The 25,827-nt window shown below is 40.2% G+C and overlaps 1 protein-coding gene across 7 annotated transcripts in view; it reads left to right on the forward strand.

Moving 5' to 3' along the window:
• Positions 1-25,827, forward strand: part of PRUNE2 (prune homolog 2 with BCH domain) — a 208,117-nt gene that overhangs the window by 159,752 nt on the left and 22,538 nt on the right. For 5 of the 7 annotated variants that reach the window (XM_036330781.1, XM_036330783.1, XM_036330782.1 and 2 more), the window contains exons 10-14: positions 8,724-8,803; positions 10,716-10,916; positions 19,670-19,843; positions 22,570-22,578; positions 25,367-25,469. In XM_036330781.1, coding sequence (XP_036186674.1) covers positions 8,724-8,803; positions 10,716-10,916; positions 19,670-19,843; positions 22,570-22,578; positions 25,367-25,469 — 567 coding nt within the window. The remainder of the gene's footprint in view (positions 1-8,723; positions 8,804-10,715; positions 10,917-19,669; positions 19,844-22,569; positions 22,579-25,366; positions 25,470-25,827) is intronic. The other 2 variants (XM_036330786.1, XM_036330787.1) reach the window with 2 other exon arrangements.

Raw genomic sequence — 25,827 nt, forward strand, 5'->3', positions numbered from 1 at the left:
ATTTCTTTGGTCAGGAGCTTAGGGCAGTGATGGCGAACCTTTAGAGCTCGGCGTGTCAGCATTTTGAAAAACCCTAACTTAACTCTGGTGCCGTGTCACATATAGAATTTTTTTGATATTTGCAACCATAGTAAAACAAAGACTTATATTTTTGATATTTATTTTATATATTTAAATGCCATTTCACAAAGAAAAATCAACCAAAAAAATGAGTTCGCGTGTCACCTCTGACATATGTGTCATAGGTTCGCCATCACTGGCTTAGGGCATGGCGGCATTTACAGACAAGTCTGCACCAAGGAGAAATTCCTGGTGATGCTGAGCTGCTGAAGTGGGAGGTGGGCGGGGTGGTTGCAGGAGTCTGTGCTGAGACTGTACCTGGCACTGCAGACTCATCTTTAACCTTGAAGACAAACAATGGTGCACTTCCGAAGAACCTCACCCTTGCTTAGCCTCACCTGCCCCTACTGGTGCATAATATTGTCAGAGAGGAGCTTGTATCCAAGGGAGTGAAATCTACACTGGGTGAACTTTACCTATGAAGTTTGTAGCAGTTACTACTTTGTAATTCACATCTGTAAGAGTCACCTAACATTTCTAAATTATGTTTCACAAAAACTTAACTAATTATCAAAAATAATTTGTTGGTAGGGAATTTTGATAATCAAGTTCTAATATGTAGCAAGAATGAGAAACATTTGCCGAAGAGCAGGACATCTTTACAAATCTAAATAAGGCTGTTTGTTCAAAATGTATTAATTTAGTAATTTCCACCATGTTAGGCCCTAAGCATTGGGAGTGCCTGCCCTCCATGCATCCCCCATTTACAACCAAGGATTTAATTATTATCTGAAAAGCAAATGGTTTAAATGGTATTTAAAGGCTTTCCTTCTATTCCTGCTCACTGTTTTTCAAACTTTAGTGTTCATAAGATATACGGTAAAGAATTTTACACACAAAACTGCATATGCTACAATTCAGGGAGCAATTCAAGAACTTACCCAAGGGTCATGTGTACTGCAAGTGGTTTTTGCTACCTGCAGATTTTTAGAATCCAGCCCTGGGTAAGGAGACATCATGTCCTTCTCCTCTGAGAACAGATGGCTATGGTTTGTGGGTTTTTGCAGAACCCCCAGAGAATGTGATAAGTGGGTGAGTGCTCAGTGCCCATCTTCCTTTTGTCTACTCTCTTCCACTTTCCTTACTTTCACCCCCTTCTTCATCTGCCTCAGCTGCTGACGTCTAGGGGCCACAGCACTTCTGTTCTAGGGGGAGTGAGGCCCAGCTGGGCAGCTAATTGTTGCCAAAGACCTCATTTCATGAGCTCAAACCCAGCTTCCTCTTTGTTACGGGACCTACGCTCCCATCCTTTCCTGGGTATCAGCTTGATGAAACTGAGTGTGAAACCAGTCTTGCCTCTAAGTTGAGTAATTTGATAAGTGCCCTAGGGCTTACAGAGCACCATGGACTCCTGCCTCAAATTGTGCAGCCTCCTTTATCAGACAAGAATCCTGAAATGGCAGCCCTCCAACCACTGGGCTTTAAAGGGCTAATTTATGTACTTAACAAAGGAAGGTGCGCACCTTCTGAAGGGTTTTGTTTGTTTTTTCTTTTTTCTCTTTATCTCCATTTCTAGAGAGAGTAACTTTATCAGTTCAGTATATCTTACTTGACTAGAAGGAAGCCAAGAGAATTTTAGGAATTCTGACATAAAGGCACTTTCTCTTTATGTAATCATTTCCCCAAACTATAGCAGCATATCCAAGCAGTATTTTTCTAAAGAACAATTAACATTTTAACCTTCTATGGAGTTGTATTTTTTAGTTGCCAATCTTGTAAGAATGATTTGTTGCCCCCAAAGGGCTGCCGGTGTCCATGCCTGTCAGGAAACATTACCATCTAGAAATGCGGTCTGTGTGTGTGTGAGGCCACGTCTTGGCTCACTGCTCGTTTCCTATTAAAAAGCACCTGAGCTCAGGCAAGGCTAATCCTTCAACAACAACTAAATCCCTCCAGATTCAGAAATGCTGGAAGGAAGTAAAATGTGGAATGTGCTTACCTCTGTACCTGGACTAAAGGCACGAAGGTGTGTTTAACTGTGTCCAATAGTTTTGCATTTGTGGTCCTTCACTCTTTGGTGTCAGGACTGCTGTGCTCCTGGGTGCTGGCTTCCTTATTAAGAAGCATAAGCACTCATACACATGGGACCCATTCTCAATTCCAGTTACATCACCGTTCCCCTGCTTGGTGGTGTTCATGATTAAATAACATTGCTTCACATAAGGGCATAGTTTTTCCAGTTTCCTGTGTCGAGTTGAACCCTTAGTTAATTGAGTCCATTATTTCCTAATATCTGAATTTAAGGCTATTTTTCCCCTAGGAATTTCTCTAGCTGCTCTCACAAGTTTTTATATGTAGGACTTTATTGTTCATTTTACTTATGAGTGTTGTTTTTCAGTTTTCAAGCTGTCTGTTTGTGATTGATTTCTAAATATATGGCCCTGAAGCCAAGAATACTGACTTTTGGTGTTTCATGAGACATTCTATATAGTCGTTTTTTTGTGTGAGTCTCAAAAAATTGTGTATTTTCATTGAGTGCAAATCTGTCCAATAGATCAAGTTATATCATTACATTGTTTAGATCTTCTATAGTCTTATGTATTTTTTCAGGTTGATTTATAAATTCTTAAGTATATTCAAATTATTTCCCATGGAATTAATTTCTCTTTGTAATTTATATCCAGTTTTTGTTTCATGTTTAGGCTATGTTGTTAAAAGCATATTGGCTCTGGATTATTATATCTTCTCAATTAGTCTTTTTATCATAAAATAATAACATCATTAAAATGCTTTCTTGACTAAAGTTTTTTTTTTTTTATTTGACTTTAATGTTGTTGGTACTAGCTTTCCTGTGGTATTTCTGATATATCTTTTTATATCACTTTATTGCCAACACTTCAGCATTATTATTTTTAGATGTCCCTATTTTAAGCAGCATGGCTACTCAGGGTAGGTAACCCTACCTGCTTAGACAAACAACCCAAATCTCACTGCTTTATCACAATGAAGGTTTAAAACTTACTCTTTAATCATTACAATCTCTTTCATATTTTTTAGGACTTTTATTATTAATCCTTCTGTTTACTATATCTGCTGGCAATCTTTTATAGGGTTTCTTTTCTAGTGTAGCTTATAGTCTTTTTTTTTTTTTTGGTGGGGGGAGGTATTTTGGTATGAGCTTATCTTTCAGGGAGTTTTTACTTTCCCCTAGGTAGATTCCCAGTGAACCTTAGATTGTAAAAGTAGCACTACCAAGTGGTCACATTTGATTCTTCTGGAACCCTAGGCTGGGTCTAGGTCTTCAGTGGTCCTAGATGAATTTTCATTTTAATTTCTTGACTTGGGTTTCCTGTATCATTCAGGTTATATAACTTAAGACATGCTTGGCACACTGTTAGTGTCTCCAATTCTCATGGGTTGTTTTATTTTCCACCCAAGATTTCAAGCAGACTAGGCTTTCCAAGGCCAACGGGTAGAGTTTGTTCTCATCCCCTTTTATTAAGGAGGCAGTTCTTGAAGGTTGAAGGCCTCATTTAGAAAGTTCTCATGTAGGCTTGTCTTCTAGTAACTGGAGATCACATGTCCTAAGGCCTATGTCCAGTCCGAAACCCATGGGCTACCTTCGCATTTGCTTTCTAGAATGACTCTTTATTTCTGGCATCTGGGTATTTCCCTTGTTGTTGTTTTCAATTTTGGAAATGTATTAAATATTTTTTGGGTGTTCTATCTTATACAGTATTTCTTTGTATTTATGATGTTTACCTGGCATTATACCCAGCCAAACACTTTTTAGCAGAGAAAGTCTCAAAGTACAAGAATTTAATAGCATTGTTTTATTTTGATTATATTTAATTTGTATGCATATTTTTAGGCAAGTGATTCTAATTTCCATAAGTATTAGTGATACAAGCATTCCTTTCAAAATAAATCTATTTAGCTAAAATAAGTCAGCTTAAAGAAAAATATTAAATTTGCAAGTGCTAGATGGCTATGATAAAACCATAAAGGTGATATATTAATATTCATGTTTATGGAATAACTTAAGAGTATTTGATGCCCTTCCTAGCTTTTGTTACCATTTTTTTAAAAATGTGCTTTCATGCTTTAGCAACACAGAAAAGAAGATGTGTACCATCAATAGGACCCTAGCCAGTGATGGCGAACCTATGACACACGTGTCAGAGGTGACACGTGAACTCATTTTTTTGGTTGATTTTTCTTTGTTAAATGGCATTTAAATATATAAAATAAATATCAAAAATATAAGTCTTTGTTTTACTATGGTTGCAAATATCAAAAAATTTCTTTATGTGACACGGCACCAGAGTTAAGTTAGGGTTTTTCAAAATGCTGACGCGCCGAGCTCAAAAGGTTCGCCATCACTGGCCTAGGCCGAGAATGTGGGAAATAGGTTACCCAGGTTAAGATAACGGTATGAATCAGATATTCCCTTTAAAACAAGCGGTAAAGATTAAGATGTGGTAACAAAGAAACCCAACATCTCAGGAAAAAAACACACAAAAAAATTCCTTTCTTGTTCACATATCCAGCGAGCTTTAGTTGGGGGCCTCAGCGCCTCACAGTAACTGGGCTACAGCCTGCCAGAGCCGCTCTGTGGCCACCAAGGCACTTGCTCCTAATTCTTCTGACTAGAACTGACACCTGCCACTCCCTTTCTCATTTCATTTGTCAAAGCTACTCACGTGGTCGCCCTAATTTCACAGGAGAGCAGGAAAGTACAATTTTACCATGTACCCAAAGGCCGAGACCCAGAAATAGTTGATGAAATAATTGGTTCCTAATGATTTAGAAACCATTCAGTCAACAACAGTTCTGGATCCATCCTCTAGATGGAGACCTGGAGCTGAGCATCTGTTTGGGAGGTCAGCCCTAGTAGAGTCACACTAGTGTGTTTACAACTCCCTCAGCCGCTTCCTTAGCTGGCACCGGTCTGTACACAGAAAACCCCAAATTAAGTAGTTGCTATGGCTTGATAAGGAAGAACGTCCCTTCACACCAGACTGATTTGTTACCTAACTGATCCCAAGAGGCTTCCATTACCAATTGTAAACTTCCATTCTGTTCAATCACCAAGTACTCTGTTTGACCAGTTCGTTTCTACAAATATTTATAGACCTGATGTGCGAATGTGGTTGAAGTATTTACGATCCGTGCAGCTTGGGTTCAGCTTTCCCTCTCTGTCCCTGGGGTTTCCTAAAATGTCTGCAGTATCCACAGGTTTGTGAGAGTGGCTCTGCTCTGATCACCCCCCGATCACAGCCTTCAGCGTTGACCTTCCCCCACATAGGCCACATCTGGCTTTCTAGCACCTACTTGACAGGGTCTCTGCTCTGTGTTACAAAGAAATATTGAGAGACAAGAGTTCTCCTCACTAAGGCTCAGTGGCGTGTGCAGGCTCTGTGGGGATCTGTGCGGTACTGAAATTTTCCCTTCCCTGGGTTAGTGCTAAAATGATAGCGACCTTCATTGTTTTGTCCAACCATGACACATGCTTCAGTTAAATCGCTGATCCTGCTATTATGTTAAAAATGAGGGGCGGTGAAACCTTAAATTTACTCAGTGCTTTATAATTTACAGAATACTTCCATGTGTTTTATATTCTCCACAGTCACTGTGATGTTAGGTATTTATTATCACCATTTAAAATCACAAAAATGGTCAGCTAATTTCCTCAGAGTTAATTAGCTTGTCAGTGCTAACAGTGGAACTATAACCTCATATCTAGGACTCTCTCGGTTGTTTCATGATGTTGCCCATAACTTACAAACAGTAACAAAATTTCAGACTGATACTATCTATTTTAAAAACCCTTATATTTATTTTGCAGTTAAGGTCAGTACCCTTATGTACTCTGTCAGGCTGTTAGTGAGTGGTATGCTATCTTATTTATTTATTTTTTTTAGGTTGACTCGCAGGCAGAAAATAAGGTATTTGTACATTTTGGGTATTTTAACCTCGATAATTCAGTATTTATCAGGGTTTTTCTTCTAGCAGGTGGTGGAGAAATAACAGTAAAGAAGACAGACATAGTTTCTGTCTTCATGAAGTTTCCAGGCTAATGGAGAAGGCAACTATAATAGATGGCAAAAAGAACTACAACAATAATAGATAACATTTTTATTCTTTCAGTGTTATTTGCAGGTATGACACATCCTTCTCCTATTGGTGAGCAAACTGAATAACTTGCCATATGACAAGTGACAGACTAAGATTTGAATCCAGCTGCTCTCAACAGCAGCCTTTTGCCACTTTATTTTATTTATTTTTATTTTTTTAGAGAGTGAGATTTTTTTTATTTTTTATTTTATTGGTTGGTTACAGAGAGGAAGGGAGAAGGATAGAGAGTTAGAAACATCGATGAGAGAGAAACATTGATCGCTGCCTCCTGCATACTCCCTACTGGGTATGTGCCCGCAGCCAAGGTACATGCCCTTGACCGGAATCGAACCCGGGACCCTTGAGTCCGCAGGCCGACGCTCTATCCACTGAGCCAAACCGGTTAGGGCCTTTTGCCACTTTATAGGTACTGCAATGCAGGGTGAATGTCAAGGAGAATACACAGAAAACGTCAGATGACAAGGATCATTGTAAAGAATTCTGAAAAGCAGCAGCGGCATGGGAAACCCAGACATCCATCCCTCTGGGTCCCAGGACTTTCAGAACTGGGGCCCAGTGCAGGCATTTTTTTTTTTTTTTTTTTTTTTTTTTTTTTTTTTTTTTTTTTTGCTCACCACTCCCACCTCTACCAACAGGCAGTTTGGTCCGCTGTAACCCTGTGTGATGTGTCTGTGTTTGGCACAAATTATCTTGTTCCTGCCAATACATTATTGCCTTTGACTCACACACCAATCTCTTGCTCTCTATTTTTCTGTTAGGGTGCAGGGTTCATTTTAGAGAGCATACATGGTAGAAGTCACAGCAAACGTACTGAGAAAGAAACTCCCTGAGGTGGTGTTTTTGAAGGGGTCTATGGGGTTGATGGGTAAGGACACAGGCATTTACTTCACTCTGAGGAACAGCATTAGGTTATTGGTGATAGTCATCATTATTTTAATCCCATTGTCCCATCTCCACCACAAGAGTGAGGATGGTCTCTTTTGTTCCTCTATATCCTCAGCACATAGTAGACACTCAATACATATTCACTGAATAAACGAAGAAGTACAGTTATCACTAGAGGTGTAGAGTTTTGTTTACATCAGAGGGTTATTGATAATTAGGATTTTGACTTGGATCCTAGAGAGTTTGATCATTTACATAAGCAAACTCCAAATGTTTGATAGACCCAGATTGAAGTGGGGAGAAGGCTCAATAAGAGAGAAAGAAAGGGACTAAATTTAGAACTTAAGAATAAGGTTTATCATGATTAAATTTGGATTCGTGTCTACATCACAAGGATTCATCCTGGATGAGTGAAGTTATATGGGAGCCACCAAGAAGATAAATACATTATTGTGATAAATGAGGATTTACTGAATGAGGGATGGGAGATGAAAATAAGTCAAGAGGAATTGACTGAACAGTGTGGTCAGTTTTCTACAAGAGCATATAAATTTGTCACAATTTTCCTCAGTACTTTTCTATTCCCCTACACTTGTCTTACCAAGTGGGCTCATATAAATGGCCCTGGGCTCGACATTGATTAGAGAGAAGAGACGGTAACTCATGACTGAAACCATCTTCACCAATATGTAATTCACAATGAAAAGAATTAAAAAAAATAACATTGGTTGGTACCTTCTTAAGAATGTTAGGTACTTAACTTCATTGCTTAATCTTTTCAACAACTCATAAGGTAAGTGGTAAACTAGTAACCCTATCCTATATAATAAAAGGCTAATATGCATGAGAATCAACCAAACAGTGGAACGACTGATTGTTATGACGCTCACTGACCACCAGGGAGCAGACGCTCAATGCAGGAGCTGCCTCCTGGTGGTCAGTGCACTCCCACAGGGGGAGTGCCGCTCAGCCAGAAGCCAGGCTCACAGCTGATGAGTGCAGCGGTGGTGGCGGGAGCCTCTCCCACCTCCAGCAGTGCTAAGGCGCAGTGAGCTGAACAGTAAGGAGCAATAAGCAGGTGGGCAGTAAGGAGCGAGGGGTCCCAGACTACGAGAGAGTGCAGGCTGGGCTGAGTGCACAAATTTTGTGCACCAGGCCTCTGGTTTTACAAATAAAGAAAGTGAGACCAGCAGAGAATACTTTTCTATGCCCGTGTTGTTTAAGGAATCTGCTCAAATTTACACAGAGGAAGAGATATATACAAAGTCAGTTCTATCTTTACTCCAAAGCACATATATTCCTTTCTTATTGAAAAATACATATTAATACCCTCTGAAGTATATTTTATTAGTGCTTTGCTTTTCCTGTTTCTGAGTTTTTTACTTGGGGTGTGTTTACTTATGTGAGCTGGTAGGAGTGACAGGCCACATGCATAGAGTGACACTGGTGTCCATGGTTCTCATTCACAGTAACTGAGAAGGTCTTCATTTTAATTTATGGCCACTTAGCATGGATTCAGTACATGTACTTGGTTCATTCCACGTGAATTAAAAATGTTATCCTGGAATCTCGGGGTTTTTCTTTCAAAGAAAAGTAAACCACACACAACTTTGAACACTCTTTGCTTCGCTGTCTTTCAGACCACTGCCAGAGGATGTAGGAATGGACATCCCCTTTGAGCAGGGAATGCTGAGTCCCGGTGCTGCAGACATGAGGCCTGGTGAGAGGAGCATTTGTTTATTTCCTTCAGCGCTATTCTATATTCAAACATTTTCATTATTCAGTGAGAGAACACTTCCTATGCCTCCAACTTGTGAAGAAAGGGGGGAAAATATGTGTGAAGAAGGTGTTAGGCTCAATTTGGTTAATTTCAGGGTTGACTTGAATATTGAGGCTCACTAGTGTGGGCCACCTTGTATATTCTGAGCCATGGCCTTATCTGGCAATGTTTCCACTTCCTGTGATAACTGGCTACTGTATAGCATAACAGCAATTTCTAACATCTCTAAGTTCACCAACTTTATACTTAAGTGTGAGAATGTTTAAAATTAGAAGTGTGATGTCAAGTAACATGGTTATTAAAAAGAAAGAAAGAAAATGAAACCCTATACTCTAAGAGTGTACAACCCAAGGCATATTCAAAAAGGAAGTTAAAATTTTATTTTGCAATCTACATGACTTCCACTTTGTACTAAGGACACTTCTTTGAACTGTACCAGCTTCGGGATCATACCAAGATCCTGAATCCTGACCTTATCCGCCAAGCCTGAAATGGAGTAGGAAGAAGGGACTCAATTTTTTTTTTTTATTTTTGTCTAAGAATTTAAGTACATTCTTCAGAATACTAGTCATGTGACTATTTTTTTATTTTTACTGTTAACAATTTTACAGATGATCCAGTTCCCCCCTCCCCTCTTTGCTCCCTCCACCCAACCCACACCTCCCCCCAGACCTTTACCACACTGTTGTCTGTGTCCATGGCCTATGCATATGTGGCTATTTAAATTAATTAAAGTTAAAATAAATGGGAGAAGTTCAGTTCTTCAGTTACACTAGGTTTATTTCAATTCCTTAACATTTCTATCATTACAAAGATTTCTTCTGGATAGTACTGCTCTGAGATTTTCTATAATATAGAAATCCACTGTTTTTCAAACTTATTGGTAACTAGAAATTTTTTCAAATAATAAAAACATTACACGGGACATAGTTTGGGTGATGTTCTATACAGAACATCTTAATGGCAAAAAAATGGTGTAAACTTCCTTATGAAAAGACCAGATTTGAATTCCAGAATTAAGAGGTATACTAGATGGCCTTCAAAATACTTTGTGAAAGAGAATCCTGAAATTCTGTTTTTAGGAATATTTAATTAGGGTCAACTTGATTAAAAATTACTTCTCCAGTTCTTCTTCTGTTAAGTGAATGACACATTAGTGGCAAGATATACATATTACAATTATAATGTAGCAGCTACTTCCAGGAGCCTTAACATAAGACCATCCCTTCAGGTATGGGAACCAATGACAAACAATATTGGCATAAGAGGTAATATAATGACTCCTTAATAAAAAAAAAATGTAATCTGGGAGGATACCTCAGTTTTATTAAAAATGAAGAAAGAAAGAATGCCAGCCAAAGAAATACCACTGCACATCATCCGCAGAGTTGTCAGAAGCTGAAGAAAAGTATTTGAGGACTATCTGTGAACATAGCAGATAAAGTTCTTACCCTCCCTTCCATAGGATTAGTCTGAATGCACCATGATCAGTTATATGTAAGCTTAACTGTCTTTCTGATACAACACAGACCATAAAATTAAATTTAATATTATATCAGTTTTCAGTTCTGAAATCTGAGCAGGACAGTTCTGAAAACTAGTTTTCTGCCAATTTAGCAATGGCCCCCACTTCCTATTTCTACATGGCCAGGGCTGATGAGTCTGGGACAAGCCAGCACTGAGGCCACTGGTCAAAAAGAGGGTTCTAAATCCCATAGAAGAATTATTTTTTAAGCAGGTCTACCTTTGCTAAAAAGGTTTTAAAAGTGTTTTTCCACTGGGTTCCACGCCCACTCTTGGCAGTCATGCATATGGTCTAATACCTGATATTTTTATTTTGTTTCTTCTTTAGAACCACCCAATTCACTGGATCTTAATGACACTCATCCTCAGAGAATCAAGCTCACAGCCCCAAATATCAATCTTTCTCTGGACCAGAGTGAAGGGTCTGTTCTCTCAGATGATAACCTGGACAGTCCAGATGAAATCGATATCAATGTGGATGAACTGGACACCCCTGACGAAGCAGATTCTTTTGAGTACACTGGGCATGGTAAGTTGCCAAGTTGGCAAGGCCAACATTATGTGAAAAGTGAAATATTATCTAAGTGGCATTAATAACACACCTCCCATTTTGTTGCTGGTGGCTCTTTTCAGTGATTTCTGGAAGCTTCTATTTGTATCTCAGCTCATAGGTGGCTGTGATTGACAGTTTAGAGCTTGACAAAGGTCACGCATAGCCATTGCTCTTTTGTTAAACCCCTACTCTTCCAGAGCCTATACTAGGCATTGGGATTGAGGGAAGGCTGTTACACGCTGTATTGTAAGAAAATTGGGACTGGGTTTGCAGAGAAAAAGAATTTAATCTGGAAGATAAAATTTGAATTAGAGAATTACCAATTTCTCTGTACAAGCTTCCACTGTCTGAAATGTTCTTCTCCCAGATTCTTACATGGCTGTTCCCTTCTCTTTATTCAGATCCCCACCCCCACCATCCAGTCACTCTCTATCCTAGTGCTCATTTTATTTTCCATATCACTAATTGAAATCATGTTATTTAACTAATTGTTTGAATGTTTATTGTCTTTCAGTGGTTCTCAATCTGTGGGTCACGACCCTTTCACAGGGGTCGCCTAAGACCATCGGAAAACACATATATAATTACATATTGTTTTTGTGATTAATCACTATGCTTTAATTATGTTCAATTTGTAACAATGAAATTAGGGGTCACCACAACATGAGGAACTGTATTAAAGGGTCGCAGCATTAGGAAGGTTGAGAACCACTACACTAGAGTGTCCGATCCATGAGAGCAGGGAGTCGATTATGTTTGTTGTTATACGGCCGATAAAGTAAGAAGGAAGGACAAATGGAGTAGGCTGTGGTGAGGCAAGAATGAAAAGGGAGAAAATAAAAAGTTGCTGCATCAAACACAGACACTCCTAATACGAATATCAGTCTCATTTTAATGCTTTCTCTTGCTCAACGATATGGGGTTTGTTATGGAATCTGAGGAACAAAATAAACTAACAAACAAAATAGAAACAGACTCATAGGTATAGAGAACAGACTGACAGCTGTCGGAAGGAAGAGGGGTTGGGAGGCTGAGTGAAAGAGGTGAAGGGATTAAGCAAAAACAAAACAAAACAAAAAAAACTCTCATAGAACAGACAACAGTATGATGATTAGCAGAGGGAAAGGTGTGTAGGGGAAAGTAGAAGAGGGCAAGAGTATGTTTCTACTTTGATTGTTAGTTTTTATAAATTCAATTAAAATAGATAAATAAATAAAATACCTTTGCTTTTTTAAAAATTTGAAATACCATTACTAAATGATGCTCTGACTTTTACAGTCATGTTAATTCCAGCAGTGTCATTCCTAGGGGGACATAATTAGGAAATCCATCAAATTAGTGAATTAATTCAACCAGTGGTCATTGAGCCTCCAGGGGCTACAAGGTTGACCAGCACAGACTGAGTTCTTGGCATCACAGAGCGGAAGGCTTTATCTCCTCAAGCTAATAATAAAAAGAAGTAAAAAATTTAAAAAGGAAGTGGGTTAACTACTAGTTCCATAGTTTATGCTGTTTTAAGTAGTGACTTTATATTGCATTTTTGCCATGCTTTTGAATTTCTATAATCGTCTGGGCATTTGACCCTATAGGTTGAAATACACAAATAAGAAAAAAGAGGCCAAAGAAAGGCTTCCATTCATACTATTTTCTACCATCTCAGAGGCTTTTCCCCAGCTACTCCGTCCATCCCAGCGACCCCCCGGCTGCCCCGGCCCTTTTCCCGCTAAGATATTCTCACATGTGTGAATCATGTCTTGATTTACAGTCCCACAGAAGACAGCTGTGGCATGACCCTGCAGGCTCCTCCCACCCCGCCCCCTGCACTTTCCCGTTGCCCCGGGGAGCTATATCACACCACATCTGAAGCTTTTATTTTTATAAATAGTCAAACTGCCAAGCAAAGTGGTAGTGGCTGAACACACTGGTAATTAAAGCTGCCACTTGCTGACATAGTTCTTTTTAGCCAATACAGTTATGCTGAGAGAACCAGTTTAACAGCCACAGCCCTACTTTTAGGTCTTAAATTCAAAGGACAGAATTTGAATATAACTTGAATGTTAAAGTCCACCCTGATTGTCAGATGAAAGATGAATGTTTAGACACTTTTACACAAAAACATCAGACGCTGAAAACACAAAGTCTATCTGAATAGCTGTATTTTATAAACATGTAGACATGGATAGCTGACTGTGTTGAAAGGGATGGAATACATTTTAGTCCCAAATTATGAAATCAGTGCTTGAAAGCTGCATGTGTTTTGGGTTTCTTGTGTGAGCATTTGAAACTGGGCATATACATTCTAAACAAAATTGGAGTTTTTAAGGCACAGTATTCCAAAAGTGTTTGGTCAGTAATTTATTCTATTTAATGAACACTTCCGTAGTGCTTACTATGTGCCAGGATCTGTGCTAGCTACTTTATAAACATTAACTATGTTAATCCTTATGCCAATACTATGAATAGCTATTTCCCTATTTTAAGATAAGAATACTGAGGCACAGAGAGGTTAAGTAATTTCCCTAAGGTCACACAACTAGTAAATGTTAGAGCCAGCACTTAAGCCCTGAGTTATTGTCCTTGACTCCTGGGCCATCCTGCTTCTCCATAAATATACTGACAATGACTAGGAGAGAGTTGTCTAGGTTGGGCTCACATATCTGAAGCCAACCCTGATAGCACCCCCTCGCATTTACTCCCCATTGTATTCAGCCATTTTCATGACGGAGGGTTCTTACTTTGCCATGTTCTTGAAGGGCATTCAAGTCATTGCCTGTTTTACACAGTATCTAATGACCAACCATTACTGCCAGTTTATTTTCCCACACCGTGATTTTGCTTAATGAAAAAATTTTGAATTTCACTCTCAAAAGATGTTAAATTGGTTTTTACTTCCAAGCAATTTTCTTTTAATAATTGTGTCCAAATAGTTGGAAAATATCATTCAAAGTACTGATATAATTAAGGTTGGATTTCCTTTGATATTTACAAGTGCCAAAGATATGAGAAATATGTAGGTAGTGAAGGACTTAGGAGGTCAGTCTTTCTATTAAAGGAAATCTGAGTTTTCTTTTTAATGCTTCACTATACTAATCTTAAAAACTTCAATATATCCAAAGGTCAGAAAAGATGATGACCTATTTCTGTTTTCCAAACCAACTGCAAAGCTATTTTTACCATAATCCATATCTCAGCAAAGGCATTTTGTAAGAGAAATGGAAAAATGATAAAGAATTTTAGCCTGAATATTTCTGATAAGAATGTTAAAAAAATACTCCTGTGCTTTTATATTTTTGTTCTTCCTAAGTGATGTTTAGTTACTGTATTTAAGCTACCTTTTCTAAAACTAACCTGTAACTAGAGTTTTCTCTGTGAATAAGGTACCCCGAACTTTTTCAGGTGGTCAGGGAGTCACCTCATTTAACTTCCCTGTTTGCCGTCTTCCACTATTTTCATAGCCAGCAGGCAAGCAGCTTATAGAATCAAGTCCATGTTTTAACTCTGCATATAAACGAATCAAGTGTGGAGGTTATTTTATTTTACCCACAAGCAACCTTGTGCTGTGATGGTGTGGTCTGAAAGGTTGATTTTTCTTTGTACTTTTGTATGATGAGTTTTTGCATTTAAATGTATTGCTTGCCTGCTCTTTATCACCATAAAAATGTTAGAAACTTGTTTACTGAGTACAGGATGTCTTTCCTCTAACAAGAAAAAGTTTAAACATAACATCTTTTAAGGTTATTTACATCATCAGTGCAATATCACAATAGAGACAGATAGTCACCTTCCCTAGATGTACGTACGTCCCCAACTGAAGGCCTCAGCTGACGTCATTTCTAATTAGTCCATAATGACACCAATGGTGGATTTCTTACTGTAGTCCGTATAGCATTTAAGAGCTTGTGCACTAAATCAAGAGCTTGTGTACTGAATCATTCAGGAGCTTGTGTATTAAGTCATTTCACAAAACATGGGAGAAAATGTTCAAGTTGGCACCTCCCCTGTGTACCAGGCTTAATTGACTTCAACAGTGGCCAGAGAGAAAAATTTGTTACTGAGGAAAAAAGAGACAAAGAAAATCAAGCATTTCTTAGTGGAGATGGCATGATACCAAAAATGAAATCTGGAGGACCTGGGGAATAGAGAGTTAAATTAAGACCTGAAAATTTTCACAATAGTGAGAAAATGATGGCTAGGGGGAGGATGGTAATTTATAGTTATAGCAGAATTGTTATTAAGATCGGGTGGATAGTGCTAATTCAAGGAAGTAAATAAAGCTAGCTTTACTTTTTACTAGCTTATATTGTGGACTTATAAAAATGAACCTTAAGAGATGTACCCCTAGCCCTTAAATAATTTCTTTTGCCCATTTATACCAGTCCTCAGAGGTGGGGAAGGAGAAGGAACCCCGGCAACTGGCCAGCCCTCACCCTCTGAAACATTAGCAATAACATTTCATAAAATAGTCCAGCCTCAAAATTTTATACTAAAATTAGTAGTAGTACTGTTGTTTTCTAAAAATAAACTGTAGAAAAATGTGTGTGTGTGTGTGTGTGTGTGTGTGTGTGTGTGTGTGTGTATACATATTCTTAAGGTAGAGGTGTCCTTTCTTATTATGATGCAACTAAAGGCCTGATGCACGAAATTTATACAGGGGGGGTTCCCTCAACCCGGCCTGCACCCTCTCACAATCCGGGACCCCTTGGGGGATGTCTGAGTGCCAGTTTAGGCAGTTGGAAATCCCTCTCGCAATCTGGGACTGCTGGCTCCTAACCCCTCTGCCTGCCTGCCTGATCGCCCCTAACCACTCGCCTGCCTGCCTGCCTGATCACCCCTAACCCCTCTGTCTGTCTGCCTGATCACCCCTAACCACTTGCCTGCCTGCCTGATTGCCCCTAACTGCTTGCCTGCCTGCCTAATTGCCCCTAACTGCCTCTGCCTTGGCCCTGGCTTCATCCAGAAGGTCGTTTGGCTGTCCAGTCTAATTAGCATATTATGTTTTTATTAGTATAGATAATAAAAAAAAACATAAAGATAAAAATGGATAGAGTCAACAACATAAAATATATTTACATTTAAAAAACACAAATTTAAAAGGAAAGCATAAGGCAAGAAAATAAGTGCAGTACATGACAAAATTCTATATAAAGAACTCCCATAAACCAATAAGGACAATAGGTAAGGGACTTAAAAGTGCTTCCCTGTCAGTGAAAGAAATATAAATAGCCAATAAGCACTTAAAAATTCTCACCTTCTTGCCTTGGCCGGTTTATCCCAGTGGTTAGTGTTGGCCCACTGACTGAAGGGCCCAGGTTCAATTCCTAAGTAAGAGCATGTACCTGGGTTGCAGGCTTGATCCCAGCTGGGAGGTAACCGATTGATGTTTCTGTTTCTCTCACATCCATGTTTCTCTCTCCCTTCTCTCTCCCTTCTGCTCTCTCTAAAAATCAATGGGGGAAAAAATTATCCTTGGGTGAAGATTGACAAAAAATAAATAAAATGAAAAATTCTCACCTTCTTTAATAATTAAATAAATACAAGTTAAAACAATAAAGAGACAGGTTTCACCCTGAATTGTCAGGGGTTAGAAATTTTGATAAGCTCCAGTGTTTTTGACAGTGTGAGAAAACAGGAATTTCATATATTTTGGTGTCTTATTTTTCAGGGTAGAAATGTTCATAGAAACCTTAGGTGCTTACACCCTCTGATCCAGCATTCCATTGCTAGACACTTAGCCTATAGCAGAAGGTACCTGAATGAGGTAAGATACCAGTACAAAGATAGTTACTAAAGCAAATTCTTTCCAAGGAACAAAAACAAAATGAAATAAAGTTACATTTCTATCCTTATGGGATTGATAAACTAAAAGACATCAGCAGAATGGAACTGGGGCTACTTTTATTTTATTTATTGATTGATTGATTTGAGAGAGAGAAAGAGAGAGAGAGGAAGGGAGAGAGAGAGACATATCAATTTGTTGTTTCACTTATTTATGCATTCATTGGTTGATTCTTGTATGCACCCTGACCGGAAATGAAACTCGAAACCTCAGCATATCAGGGCAGTGCTCTAAGCAACTGAGCTACTGGGCCAGGGCTCTAAGGCCACTTTAAAAACAGAGTTTATATACACTGAGACAGAAAGGAGCCTGTGTGATATTATTGAAGAGGACCACATTGTAGAACAGTGTGTACAGAACATGCAGAATATCTGGAATAATCACACATGTGGAGGGGAAAGGTGTATGTGCACGCATGCACATGGGAAGAAGAATACATATCAAACAATGAGTGAGAGTGGCATTAAAGATTTTTTGTTGTTTTCATGATCAATTTCATATTGCTTGTACTTTTATTGGTGTGTTTTACTTTTGTTGTTATTGTTGTTAATCCTTACCAGAGGATATTTTTCCATTGATTTTTAGAGAGAGTGGGAGAGAGAGAGAGGAAGAGAGAGAGAGAAAGAGAGAGAGAAGCATTGATGTGAGAGAAATACATCGGTTGGTTGCCTAAAGTGTTTGGGCCAACACTCTAACTTCTGAGCACACTGCCCAGGGTGAGTGTGTTTTATTTTTATAATCAGAAAAAAAGAATATAGTGTCCAAAGCTTTGAAGTGAAGTAGCCTCAGGAAAGCATGCAGAAGACAAAACAAGCCCACACTGATCACCCAGGCCAATTTAGAGCTGGCCACAAAGTCTCAAACAGGATGAAGAGGGTTGGTTGATGGTGAGTTCATTGCAGGGGAGAGCCTGTGTGTACAGCAGCATCAAAAGACAAACCAACAACAGAGCCCAGAGTTCTGCAGGCACAGAGACCAGATGGAAAACAGGGTCCCTGGAAGGGAGCTAAGAGGAGCATCCAAGAGCCCTAACCCAACAGGAAGGGAGAAGCAGGAAGGGATTCCATATGCAGATGGATGGATTTATAGCAGCAACACCGTGCTTGATCTGAAGCCAAAGCTGCTGCTTCCCATCCTTAGTGAGCTGCTGAGCGCTGGTGGGAACACAGAGGAGGCCAGGAGAGGCAAGGCTCTGTGGGTGGTGGTAGCTGTTGGTGTTGGCAAAAAAGCCTAGGATTGCTTCCCAACTGGACTTCATTTTATTATTCTAAGTCACAGGTAAATTAGACATGTTTGAATGTGTCTTACGGAATCTTCCGGAGCATAATAGCTTTGTTGTGGCTTCCTTACAGATTGCCTATATTTCCAGGAACTTGTCAAAGCTTTATTTACCCACTCACCTTCCCCATTTTTATTGAGTAGTCTGTGCAGGTTTCCAAGCTAAGTGTGAAGATGAATATTAAAGGTAATTCGGGCAGAACTTCCTAGCCCATGGAACTCACAGCCTCATAGTAAAATAAACAAGAATGAGACAATCACACATTTGAGTTACAATGTGATAGCTTAGAAGAGTAGGAAAGGTCAGGGTTTGACTATATTTGTTTTCTGACTCTGTGACCTAAGGTAACTACTTCAGTTAGTTTTTGCATTGGTATCATGTCTAGTATAATACCCACTACTGTGCCTGACACATGGTAGGTACTCAAAGTATTGCTATTATTATCCAAGTCCCATAAAAAGAATATAAGTAAATCAAAGGTCACTTCCTTGAATGGAAAAATAGGATAGCCCAGCTCGTGTGACTCTGTGGTTGAATGTTGACCCATGAACCAGGAGGTCACGGTTCTATTCCTAGGCAGGGCACATGCCTGAGTTGTGGGCTCATTCCCCAGTAGAGGATGTTCAGGAGGCAGCTGATTGGTGATTCTCTATGATCATTGATGTTTCAATCTCTCTCTCTCTCTACCTCTCCCTTCCTCTCTCTGAAATCAATAAAAACATATTTTTTAAAAAAAGAAAAATTAGATAATCTCACAGAATTATTTTGAAAGTTATCAATAATCATTTCCTCCAAATTACTTAAACCTACAAAGATTAATCATTGTTAAACTCTGCTAGTACTTGAAGCAAAAACAGAAACCATTGCTGTTTATTCTTTTAAAAAATGTAACATGAGTGCTTTTTCTGGATGCACAAGAGTGGGTAGTAAATTTCTCCCCCAAGATGCTCAGTGGGCTTCTTTTATTGCCTTATGCACCTATAAATAGGAGTCTTGAGAATTTGGGGCCTTGGAACATTTCTGGTCTACAGAGTTACTTTCTTGTGTTTCCTGTGAAATCTTGCTCTAGCATGTTTTGAAAAGTTCATGGGAAGTATATCAAATTTATGTCCAGATATGCTCCCAATAGGGACGGAGGTTCCGCTCCATTGTAAGCGTCTCGGAGCAGGGGTCAGACAGTGGTATCATCAAGAGACTAAGGCCCTGCACACTCAGGATACACCAGGAAATGTGGCTCAAGGAAAACAAGATATGTGGACCTGTAATAGCCTTTTACCCCATCAGAAAGGCCTGTGGTCTTCAACCTCTATGACCAAGGATGAGCTGGTACAGCCTATCCCCTCTTGGGCCACTACTGACAAAGGACAGCTCTAGCCCTGCATCTGTCCCCACCCTCAGCTTGATCTTAGCAATGTATCTGGTTGTTCAGTCAGCGAATCCTCAGACTTCCCTGAGTGTCGTTTATGTGGTCAGGATGGTGTGAAGCGCTGTGATTTGTATAAAATAGGCAGTTCCATCAGGTTGACTCTGACAGGAGGCAGCTGGTTGTTGAACTGCCTTAACGGTAAAGGTCTTGCTCCTTCAGTGAAACCTGGCTCTGTGCTTCCTTTCCAGAGAATCCCACAGCCAACAAAGATTCTGGCCAAGAGTCCGAGTCCATTCCGGAATATACGGCCGAAGAGGAGCGGGAGGACAACCGGCTGTGGAGGACAGTGGTGATTGGAGAACAGGAGCAGCGGATTGACATGAAGGTCATCGAGCCCTACAGGAGAGTCATTTCTCACGGAGGTAGTCCAGCTCTTTGTGGATCTGGGAACGGGGGAGCGGGCAGCCTTATATTTTTATTAGAAAATGAAACTAGGGTTCTCTGCAGCATGGCACCCCACAGACCCTATTGGGCAGTCAATGTTTAGGGGACTGTAGAGCTAAATATATCACTTCACACCCAATTCTATAAACATTGCAAAGCCGACTATGCAGAAATAATTTTCCAATGTGAAAAATGCTTTTCATATCACAGATCTGATAGTTGTCATCTTCTATGCAAATTTTTTGAAAGCCAGAGTTGTCCAGTTTAATAATGTCTGTTCAGAATTCATTTGGGTTGGTTGTAGGGTTTAATTGAATTGTTTTTGAGTCCATACTACCGTAGCCTGCAATAAGATCACTATAGTAGAGCTGCTTCTAATCACAAAATAGTATTTTGAATCCTCTTCAGAAGCTTTAGGAAATCTTTTTAGATGCAGCCTTGTCATTGTTTTCCCCTCCCTGAAACTGGCTTTTCTCTAAACTCCATTACACCTCTGCCTGACAGCAGCCAGTTCCAGCCAAAACCTCCACAAGCCTAGTGAGGGGCAAGGGAGGACAGTGGTGATTGGAGAACAAGTGGTGTTTCGTGTTTCTAGTGCTTTCTTGGAGCTTCAGAGCCTGGACTAATCTGGGATTCACAACAAGTCAGATGAGCAGCACATTTCACGTGGTCAACTTCAGAAAGCATCGACGGCTTTTTTTATTTTTCTGCTGCATGCACTCCTTCCCTGCAGTCCCGAGGCACCCCCCTAACCACTGGGCTGTTCCGGAACAGTGTAAGCTGACAAGGCAAACATTCTTCCCTCTTCCTCATCAAGGACAGGGAAATAAGCATCTTGGGACAACATTAAACTCCTAGCTTTTGTTTTCTAACTGGCAGAAGGACATTTTGTATTTTTCAATCAAATTTCCCTCCACCAGCAAATTTTCCACTTTCCAGCCCATGTATTGCTCCCTGCAGGTAAGTATCTGACCACCCAGGGACTCCAACCATGACAGTGAAGGAAAATGCCAATAGGTGTCCTCAGCCATGACCTTCCTTTTCCCTGCTTCACAGTGTGGCCTGAAATGGCAATATGTCCCCAGGATAGTGCTGTGGGCTGAGGCCATTTCCTCTGAGAGAAACTTTCCCATAGCCCTTCAGAATAGAGCTGGCCTGACCTCCCAGAGGTGACAGACAAGTGGTCATAGAGCCAACCCTTTGGTATGATGAAAACCACAACCTGAACGTCACCCAGATCTTCCCAGAAGGCCATGCCTCCTTTGTACCACCCATTGGGCACAAAGGAGGTATGATTTGTTTGGAAATAAAAAACAAATCAGAGGCTAACTTTAAAAGTAGCCTGTGTTCATTCTTTAAAAAGGACAAAAAAGTGTAGAACAGTGATAATATTTATACATTTCTACCCCTTGGTCTTAAGTGGAGAGCCGTTGGTTGTAAAGAAGGCAGGCTCACGGCTCCGCTGCTCTCCTAACACCTCTTGTCCCTCCAGTACACCCCCCTGCCTGTTCTTTCCACCACAGTAAAAGTATGTGGGTTGTGTGAGTGAGTCTGCTGCCTGAATTAGGAGAGAATTGTTATCATCAACACAGTAGGGACAGAAAAAGCCCTGCTTCAGCCTGTCACGTCCTCTGGGATATAACTGAGCTCACCCCTCAGGGATGACCTGGTTTGCTGTGCCCTCCATCCCTGCCACCTGCTCCCATTGGCATTAGCTCCTCTTCGTTCTGTTGCTGAGTTCGGTTTCTGTCTGTGTGACTGTCCAGTTTGGAAGACAAAGCCACCTTTCCTACCCCCAGCTCCACCTCGTCTTTCTCTGGGCGCTGGCCTGCATGAGTGTGCCTCTGGCTGCACCCATCTAGCACATTAGCGCAATGCCGCCCCTTCCTATGCCCTGAACAGCTTTTGTGCTCCGTAGGCAAAGATCGTTCAGATGTTGCTTCTGAATTTGTCAGAGCTTTGTCTTCTGTGTTGGAAGCTCACACCACTTTCTTAGACCTCAGTGATGAGAAGGCAGCCTTCCTTAGTTACCAGTCTGAGGAGTTGGCCATCCTGGCTTCTGATGAGCATTTAAAAAGCAGCACCCCACCATGGATGGGGATCTTGTTTTGGTGTCTTGCATTTTGCTATAAGGATGTTTTCCCATTCAGGCCAACAGAGAAGTGCCAGCTGTTGTGCTCTGTGCAATTGCAAGATGAGAGTTGGGGACGGTTAAAAGAGCTGCATAAATTAACCAGAAACAAGGCCTTACCAAGTGTCCACACTGGCTGGGAATATCAGTGTGGGAGAGCAGTCTTTGAACACAAAATCCGGCCCTCTGCTTTAGTGACCTCGACGTGAGCTATTGTCAGAGGCCCTGCTCACATTTACAAGAACAAGGTTCAAGACCCAATTTTTCCAGGAATTAATTTGTGATCTTGATAATTAATCACATAACTTCTCTGGGCCTCAATCACTTCATCAGTCATAAGAGGGTGACCAATATTCCTGCCATCTGCTTAAATAAAATAGCAAAGAGAGGGCTGGGTGGTTTGGATCCGCCAGCAGCGTGGGGTCACTCTGAGGCCAGAACTGGCTTTTTTGAACTTGAAGCAGAGAATATATTTAAATGACCAAAGGCAGTTGTGCCATAGCATTGTAACAAGGAGTTTCCTTTCTTGTTTTTTGTTTTGTTTTGTTTTTTGTTTTACTTCTTTTATTATAGGAGATTCAGGTAACCTTCTCTGCCGTGTTGCTGGACAAATGATCCTGGAAAGAATGAGAAGAGTTACTGGCTGGTGTGTGTGTGTGTGTGTGTGTGTGTTTTGGTTGTGACTGTGGCATCTTTCCTTCTGTCTCCATTCCATTTGCGGGCCAGCAAACTTGTGTTACGTCCCTTTCATGCCTGTCTGTTCTGCCTCAGGTAAGGTTTGCGTCACTGCTTCAGAGGGTCTCAGGAGGCACCATGGTGGGATTGCTCACTCGCTTCAGCACACATGCTCTGAATTCACCTTATGGTCATTGAGAAGAGAGGCTAATGAAACACACATTTTTAAAACCCAAATTTCAAATGCATCATGCAGTTGCTGACGGGCAACTTCACACGAGGAAGCTGCATATTTAGAATAGAAATCGGGTTAGCCAATCCCCTTGAGGAAATCTGTGAGGGACAAGAGGGAATGGTCCACTCATTCTGGTCATTGCACTTTGTCAGCCGTTGCTGTTTACAGTATCTCCAAAGCCTGTCAACAATGGCACCAGCTCTTGACTGAGATGGAGAACTCTCCTGAGAGCTCTTTTCCTTCCATTTCCCTTCATACATCTCCTCCTCGCCTCCTGTTTCCTTCCTCTCTCTTTTCTTTCCTTCCAACTGTTCAGGTGCCCCAAAGTACAAAAAGCCGTCTTTGTAAATTTTAGTGATTTTTATGTAGAGCCATTCCTGACTTAGACAATGGTCAGAAGGTGGTAAGTTGGTCCTTAAGCATTTGTTTGGTTACATGAACTCCAGTGAACGTGACAGCGTTCCAAGGACAGACAGCATGGACACAGATCTGAACTGCCATTTAAGACGACCTCTGAAATATTGTTCATAAACCCCAGGCTTTCATTTTTTAAGAAACTCTTAAAAATTCTTCAGAAATAGAAAAAGAAATCAAAGCAACTGAGCAGTCATGATCTTGACGTTATTCTGACAGCCAGACAGCTACATTTAGAAAGATGCTTTCCAAAGGATGCTTTTGCACCTGCTTTTAAGGTGGATTCATTATGTCTGTAGTCTCTTCTGATGAAGCCACCTTTTTCATTGTGCTGAGTCCGCATTGCATACTTTCATGGGGTAGGATTAGTGTAGCTAAGTCAACTTATCCTTTATGAATTTTCAATTTATTTAAGCTTCTTAAATAAAATTGTTCCGAGGAACAAATACTTCTTGTATTGAAATATATCTCTGTCATTTTCCTTCATATCACATTCTAAAAGTGTGTTGGCAAATATTGACATATTGGAAAAGATGGAACTAAGGCAAAGAGTCCAGAGGGAAGCTACTGCAATCCTGTTTCACAAACATATGTTGCTTCAGATGTAGACTTACATAGGTAGCATCTTCTGTAAACACTGTACACAACCTCAAATTAGTAATACACATGAACCCATAATTTGATATATTTTTAGATGGTATCACTCTCTTCTCCACCTCTTTTGTGGTAGAATCCCACTCTCTCTTTGTAGAGAACATCTTATTAAACTGCTTTTCAAAAGTTAAGCCCCATCCAAATCTATATCCAGCCAGTATTTTACTGCCTTGTCATCACCAGAGGGGTATTTAGAGTTTAGAAAGAATGAGACACACTGAGTTCTGAGAGGACTGGATCAGGCGTGAGCGTGTGTCCTGTCCTCCCCCTCAGAGCTTTGAGGAAATCTCTGTAATGATTCTGAAGTTCAGAACTATGTGATACGACAAAAATTGCAAGTGTTTAAAAGGGGATATAAAAACATGACCCTACACTGCATTGCTTCCATGTTGAAGTCTGGAAGACACGTGAGATCCCATACACAAACCCATGGGAAACTGACCAACCGCTGCCATGAATTTCAAAGATGAGCTCTAAGGGAACCCAGAGCTTGATTAAAGGATGGAGCCAAGCTTTCCAACGTGGGTAAAATGTCCCGAGATATCTCTGCATTTTCCTTGGCCCTTGGAGTTTCAATAACACACTTGTCTGCATCTCCTGCCTCCTATTTTCTCACCACCATCTGCAAATAGAACTCCACCCTCCACCCATGTTGCCAAGAAGTAATTCTCCAGTTTTTCCAAAGCATCTATTTTCCTAAAACTCCAAACCGACCCTTCTTGAGTTTGCCCTTTCTCTAAGAGACGAGGCTCTGACTTCTGTGCCCAGTTATCTCTACCTGAGAGTGTTTCCCTCACCGACTGTTGCACCTGGAGATCACAGGGAACCAGTCCTCCAAATCAAAGCCAATGTGGTTACTTGTCTACTCACAAGCATCTGGTCGCTGAAGTCTGTGAGTTGGAGATTATAGTAGAATTTGGTGACTAAGTGTTCCCTTCAAATTAAAATTTAAAAGAGCTGAAAATGTGAATTACTCTGGACCTTTTTTTTTTTAGCCATGAAAGGAAAAGAAGTATTAGTTCTTAAAATATATAAATTAGAAACCCATAAATCAGAAGGTGTTGCTCCTATCCTTTGATAAGTTGAGTATTTATACACCCAGGCATGACTATGTACAACACATACAATCGTTAACAATATATGGATAGCCGATATATGCAAATATATTCACACACTGTATTTAAGACTCTAGATAACATATATGTTAACCACTGGGAGATAATTATATGTGTATATACTTATAAAAGTATAGTCTGTATAATACTCAATTAAAGATATATGTTACAACCACATCCACACACTTGCCAAAGCTTCCAGATTTATTCTTTAGGTTAAATATTGTCTTGTTAAAGCTTTCAATTGGTTACAAATGTCTTTTTGTTTGTCTCCCAGGATACTATGGGGATGGCCTAAATGCCATCATTGTGTTTGCCGCCTGTTTTCTGCCAGACAGCAGTCGGGCGGATTACCACTATGTCATGGAAAATCTTTTCCTGTGAGTGATACTTACAACAAAGTGCTTTGAGTTAATGTCTGTGGGCATGTATGGCAGATCAGCATCTTTAATAAAAGGAAATAAGTGATGTAGACTGTGCTAAGCCTTTGAGAAAAAAGCCAATGAAATCTCTGTCTAGGAACATTGCTCAAGAGACTAAAGCCTTTAAAGTCACTCTTGTCAGTAGAATGGATTGAAAACTAAACAAACACAGCTTGGCCTGCATTTTAAAATGCTGTAACATTTCCTCTGGGTGAAGTGTTAATATTTGTTCCCCGATAACATGTTCTTAGTCAACAGTTGAGAACCTGGCTTCATTTAGATCTGCCCTTATTTCATCTGGGTTGCCCTTAGTATA

This window comes from Myotis myotis, unplaced genomic scaffold (genome assembly GCF_014108235.1).
Source record: "Myotis myotis isolate mMyoMyo1 unplaced genomic scaffold, mMyoMyo1.p scaffold_m19_p_12, whole genome shotgun sequence".
Classification (NCBI taxonomy): Eukaryota; Metazoa; Chordata; class Mammalia; order Chiroptera; family Vespertilionidae; genus Myotis; species Myotis myotis.